At 51.8% G+C, this 6,354-nt stretch overlaps 1 protein-coding gene across 1 annotated transcript in view; it reads right to left on the bottom strand.

The window, feature by feature from the left end:
- Positions 1–1,677, bottom strand: part of LOC101630405 (cornulin) — a 3,355-nt gene extending 1,678 nt beyond the window's left edge. Inside the window, exons 1-2 of the mRNA XM_004693616.1 lie at positions 1,540–1,677; positions 4–583 (exon numbers count right to left, since the gene is read on the bottom strand). Coding sequence (XP_004693673.1) covers positions 4–583; positions 1,540–1,677 — 718 coding nt within the window. The remainder of the gene's footprint in view (positions 1–3; positions 584–1,539) is intronic.
- Between the last annotated feature and the right edge of the window lie 4,677 nt (positions 1,678–6,354).

The raw sequence follows: 6,354 nt of genomic DNA on the forward strand, positions 1-6,354 counted from the left end.
CACTGGTGCTTCCTCCTTGCTGGCTTCTATCCTGCTCCACAGTCTGGGTGGTGCCTGTCTGGGTCTGAGTGCCGGTTGCTGTCACACTTTCACCTTCCAGTCCCCTGGTCTGCACCTGTCCCTCTGACGCCCTGCCTCTGGCCTGGTGACTCTTGGCACCTCCCACTCTCTGGGTCTGTTCCACATGACCCCCCTCCTGTCTCTGAGACTCAGCCTGCCTGTGACGGCCACTGCCTTGAGTAGAGCTAAAGTCCTGGCCCTGGGTCCGAGTGGCCAGCCCGGCCTGCCCCCCGGAAGCTTGCTCCCGTGGTCCACGGCTGCTCCCCTCTTGCTGCTGTCCTCCTCCGGTTCTTCCTACTTCAGAGCCACTTCTCTGTCCTTCCAGCTCTTTCGAGACCCCAGGGGTGTGACTTCCAGGCTCTTGGGGTCCGCAAGCGCCCCCAGGACTCTCACTCAGGGTTTTGAAGCAGGCCTGGGCAACTTTAAACACCAAAACCAGAAATTCTTTGAATTCCACAGTTCCCGTGTTGTCTTCGTCCAGCAGACGCAGGACTTCATCCACAGTGGCTGGATCATGCGGTTTCTGGGGAGAAGAGGAGGCTAAGTTAGTGTCTTTCCCTGGGTGAAAGTGGTACCTCAGCCCACTCAATGTGCAGGTTTCCACCCCAAAACAAGCCCTCCAGCTCCGATGCCCACACTGTTCTCAGGGGGCCCAGCAGCACTCATCGGTCACAGCCATGGCATAGTCCCATCTCCCTAAGGTTGGGAAGCTCTTTTGTTTGGTATCACCAAACATCCTGTCCCACTGGAGAAATGTGCAATGGTTGCAGGAATTATAAATGATTGGGCACAGGAGAACCCTCAGGCTGTCCTTGGCACAATGGGGACACAGCTCGTTGGCAATTCTGAGGCCCAGCTGGGTTGATCAGAGCACGTGGAAGCAGCATCCTGCCAGACCCGTGCACTGCTGGCTACCAGCCCTTTATCCTGATTGCTTCAGATGCCAGCGAAAGGCAGGGAAAATCAGAAAGTGCATCAAGGCCCTGGTTTTGGTGTTTTAGGAGGGGGCTCCCCAGTGGTCCTCCAGCTGTGCTCAGATCCAAGGTGAACACTCAGCTGATACTTTTGAGAAACTGTTTTGTGCAAGGCACAGTTATGTGTCTAACAAACACTTGTTAATTGATGATAAAATTGCTGATAGTCATAGGAAATGTTGAGTGTATCGGATTTTTGAAGCAGCAAAAATTGACATTGTTTTTATTTCTGGAATATTTGAAAGTACTATTCCTCCCAGACTGCCCTTTTAGAGTCTGTTGACCTTATCTGCAAATTATAACAAGTCCAGGTATATTCTCCTAGGACCAAGCCCTGACAAGGTCCGTGGCTGGGTCTTGTTTCTTTGCCGTTCCTCTGCCTGTTCAGCTGCCTGTGTGGGGCAGTAGGCTTGGACTTGGCTACCGCCTCCTCAGACCCTTGAGGCAACGTGCTTGCTGTGGGCTGTCCTCTGCTGCCCCTCCCACCTGGCTGGGCCCATCATACCACGATGACATCAGCAAACTCTTGCTCCAGGAGCCTTTTCAGTTCTCCCCTGGTGAGAACTTTGCAGTCACCCTCTGTCCTGGCATAGCGCTCGAAGGCCTCGATGATCCCATTAATGTTGCGCAGTAACTGAGGCATCTTCAGAGTCAAGCTGAGGAAATAAAAGCCCCACAGTCAACCTCAGCTGTGTGGTTGGGAGCACTCAGCTTCCCAGTCCTCTGCTTCCCAGTCCTCCCCTTGCCTGTTCTACTCAGCTTCTTGCTTGGTCCTGCCCTATGGAGTGTATTTATGATTGGGAAGAGGGAGCACATGGTGGAGACAGCTGTCTGTGTCAGGATTTACCTGCCGACCCCTCTTCCCCGCCCCCCTGACCTGTCAGGTGAGTGAGGTCAGCTTGCTTTACCTCTCCATGCCTCAGTTTCCTCATTGTGAAATGAAGGTAATACTATTTATTTTTATAGGATTATTGTGAGATAATTTGGAGAAAACATCAGGCAGATGCTGACATATACTAAGTACTAGCTATTAACTGTCATTATTATGCTATTGTACATATAATTTGCATGCAACTATACGCTACTGCTCACAAAGCACTTTCATGGGCATCATCTCACATCATTCTTATTATCTCCACTTTGTTATAAGTGAGGAAAACATTCAGGGAACTTAGGTGATTTGCCTGAGGCCACACAGCTCATAGGGGACCAAGAAACCTTGGAATCCTGATACCAACGCACTTCTGACAGTACTCCTGCCCTGTGGGTAGCTAAGTCCTTTGCCTGTCATGGGGGTTAGGGCTCTGCTGGGACACAAACAGGCAGCAAGTATTTAGGTCAATTAACCTCTGCTGCCTCAGGTGGGGACTAAGCTGGAGCCCCAGGGGTCCCACTCTGCCTTTTCATGCTTCCTTTGAGGAGATGTTCAGGAAGAGGCTGGGCTACCAGCTGGTGGGAGTGCCAAGGAGGGGGTGTGCCCTTAGGTGGGAGGACTTCCAATTCTGAGAGTCCACGCTTTTCTGCATGTGATCCCTGTCCTTCGTCCTGGATCCTGTGAGAGCTAGCCTGCCCATAGATGTGTGTCTCCATCCAGCCCACAGCCCTGAGGAATGGTTCCCAACTGCAGGGAGAGATTTGGGCAGAGGTCAAAGTGAGTCCTGGATGTGTCTGGATGAGTAAGATAAGATGTGCAGATACATTAAGCTGAAGCCTCAGAGAAACCAGAAGGGGAATGGGTATGAGAGAGGGCAGCGTGCAAGTGCAGTAGAGAGCTGGAGCCTGCAGAAGCTGGCGAGCCTGGGGCAGGGTGGAGGTGAGGGTCGGGGCTGGGGGACTCGTGGGAGGGCAGGACTGGCATGGAGATGTGCAGGAAGGGCTCTGGGAGGTGAAGTCGTGGGTAGAAGGTAAAGGAGGGGAGGAGACCTTGGCTAAAGAAGGCAGGTGAGCCCAGAAGGATCTGGAAGTTTATAGAGCCCATGTGGGCCCTTCTGAGGGTGTCATTTCTATGACCTATTTGTCAGCAATTTCAAGCAGCCTGCTTTCTCATATATTCCTACCTACAAAACTCAGAATATTGCACCTCAACAGAAACATGGGGAGAGCCTATATAGTTTTATTTGTTTTAACCATGTAGCAGGCTTTAATCACTGAAAAACAAACAGTACAAACAGTAAGGCCTTCCAGTTACTATTCAGATCCCTTGGAATTAATTCACAAATTCCTCCCGCCTGAGTATCACCCTGGGGTGGGGGCAGTGAGCACAGTACATGTGCTCTGCCATGTAGCCCCTGTCTCCATGAGAAGGTTCCGCTCCATTGTCAGCTTGGCAGAAGTAACCTGATTTTGGTCTCTCAGACTCTGGGCTCTGCAAAGAGGCTTCCAGAACTTAAGAATGGGAGACGTTGCTGGTTCAGCTGGCACACGGGTGATTCCCTACCACAGCTGCAGGGGACAGGAAGAGCTCGTCCTTCCTTGAGCTCACTGGCTCCCGCTTTGCCTGAGGCCCAAACCCAGCAGACACTGTCTGCCCAGAGCCAACACTGACAGTGCTGGTTTTATGAGCTCAGAACACCAAGACACTGGCAGTGAGAAAGAGATCCCTCAGGAGGGGACTTACCTAATGCAGAGGCAGAATGAAGCAAGAGGCCGTAAGCGGTCTGAGGAGTACCCGGTCAGTAGGATGGCAACCTTTTATAGGGGACTCGATCAAGGCTACAGCTTTTAGGCACACTGTCCCGCCCTGAGGAAAGGCTCCATTCAGCCTCCGCCCAGCCCCGCCCCACCTCCCTTCTTGCCAGCTTTGCCTGCTGACCCGTGTCTAATTAGCAGGCCCCTCCTGCCACACTTGCTGCCCTCTCTCCCGCTGCCATCTGATAGGCAGGCTCCTTTCCTGTGTCCACCACAGCCTGCTGAACATGCTTGGTCTCCATGTGACGACGAAGCCAGGGGACTGCTTTCGGTGCACACCCTCAGGGCCCACTGAGGGTGACCCTTTCGATGTGGTCACTTGGGGAGGCCAGCCAGGCTTTTCTGGCGATGTTGCCATTGCCTAGAACATTTTTGGATTTTTCATTTAGAAAATGTTTTTCATGCCAAGTTTATGAGACATGCAAGAAATCCGACCTCGTTTCTTTAGGTTGGATCTTGTTTTTGGCTAAAACATATTTAACAGCTCTCTTCCCCACCCCATGGTGCAGGTGGGTGGCGCTTCACAGCTGATGGGAGGAGAGGCTGACTATGAGCATTGCTGCCCTTCCTTGCACAGGGGGGAGTTCAACCAGACTACTGGTCAGGAAATATTTGTGGAGCTATTTCAGAAATTGATATTTCTGTCCATTTCAGATGGGGCTAAAGCCTCAGGGATGAGCTTTCACAGAGTGTGCAGCCTGGAAGTCACAGGAGAGTCTCAGAGGTTAGCAGTGATGGCAACTCCTGTCTGACGTGATTACCCTTTCATTACCATCTCATTTTGTGGGCCTTCATGACACCCTGTGGAGTGGTTCTGCCAAGCCCCTTTTTATAAACAAAGATACTAAGAACCCCTCAGAGAAGTGACCACTGAGTGAGGAAGGTGCTAACCAAAACACCCCCCCCCAGGGGTAGACAGGATGGAAACGGTGATGACAGGTGCTGTCATTTAATCTTCACTCCTGACACTTTTTCTAACATCGATGTATCCTCTATGGATGAAGACAACTACCCCCAAGGAGGCTGAGTAGGAAGCATCCCAAGTTCTGAAGCTCGGTCCCAAAGGAGCACGTCTAGGTCACACTTTAGGGAAAGCAGGTGTCGCCTCTTGAGTGGACGGGGACCAGGGACGCGGACCAGGGACGCTCACTTACACGCAGGCAGGCAGCACCCTGGAAAGGCAGCACAGGCGTGTGGAGGTCCATAGCGCCTGTGTTTGCCAGGACTGGCATCTTGAGGTCAGCTTTGCAGCTGCATCTCAGGCCCGGGGTGGGGACAGGAGCAGGAGATGCAGGCTGTGAGAGGACCTGTAGCTGACAGGTCTGTCTGCATGGGGAGGGCTGAATCCAGTCCAGGCCAGGTAGAGGGCAGACCGGTCTGCATTAGGAGAAGGCTGGTTCATACGAGAGGGGAAAGCTGGAGAACAAGAGGGGTCTGGCAGGCGAGATCTTCTGCTGTCAGTGAGATGCTATGCCTTAGGAAAGGCGCTTAAAACATCCAGGAGTATTGGGAACTAAAGAAAGAAAGTTAGGAGAACAAGCCAGGTGTTTTATGAGATAACATGAAGTAGGCATCATTACATCCAATTTACAGATGAAGAAACTGAGGTACAGAGAGGTTAAGTAAATACCCAAGATTATATACCTAGAAAGTGATAGACCTGATTTTGAACTTAGGTCTAGCTGCCTCCAGAGCCTTGGCTTTCCACTTGGTTAGGGCAAGACAGAGCCTGAATGCTGTTTGTGTGTGTGTGTGTTGTGCATTGTGAGTGGTGGGAGTAGTATTAGTGGTGTGCATGTATGTGGTGGAATGTGGTGTGTGTGTGTGCTGTGTGATGTCCAGGGGGTGAATTCTGGGGGTCTGTGGTGTGTGTGAGGCAGTGTGCTGTGTGTGGCATGAGTGGTATGCATGTGTGTGTGTGGGGGTTGTGGAGCGCTGGGTGGGGCTGAGGGAGAAGAGCAGGTGGGAGGGTTTGGACTGACGTTAATTGAGGGTGTGTACATGTGTTCATTTGGGCACAGCTGTTATTTATCAGTTACATCTTATGGGGGCAGAGGGGACCTAGGGCCCTATGAGAATGAGTTTCTGCTTTCCGGGAAATCATCGTTGGAAGAAAAGGCATGCACTCCAAAGCAATGATTTACCAAGCCTGGAAGTGTCCAATGAGGCGGCATGCTCCACTCCACTCCTGAAGTCCCAACAGTGAGAGGGGGCGTGGGCCCTGGTCCTTGGGGTGCTAAGAGGCTGGCCATTGAAGTCTCCTCCCAAAAGAAGATGGAAAAATTCCAGAATCCTAGGCTTTGCCCTTAAGAACAAAAATGGGTCTGAAAGCCAACGAGCAGGACTTGGGTCCCCATTTTCAGCCCATGAGTATAGAGAGCCTGGCTGAGGGCACTTGTGGCTGTTTCATGCTGAGTTCCACGATGACTTCCGGAGTAAGCGCGTAAGGAATTCAAGTGCAAATGAGTTAGTTCCTTTGACATATTTCTGTTTATTCAAGGTAGAGTGAGCTTAAGTGAAGAGACTGACTCAACTTCTGACAGCGTGCTGACCTTCCTCTTCCCTCCAGCATACCCCTGAGCTATCACTGCCCAGCACCTGGGTGGAGGGAGAATTTACCTGCCCACTCACA

The sequence above is a fragment of the Condylura cristata genome, unplaced genomic scaffold (genome assembly GCF_000260355.1).
Source record: "Condylura cristata isolate star-nosed mole 26May11 unplaced genomic scaffold, ConCri1.0 scaffold00040, whole genome shotgun sequence".
NCBI lineage: Eukaryota > Metazoa > Chordata > Mammalia > Eulipotyphla > Talpidae > Condylura > Condylura cristata.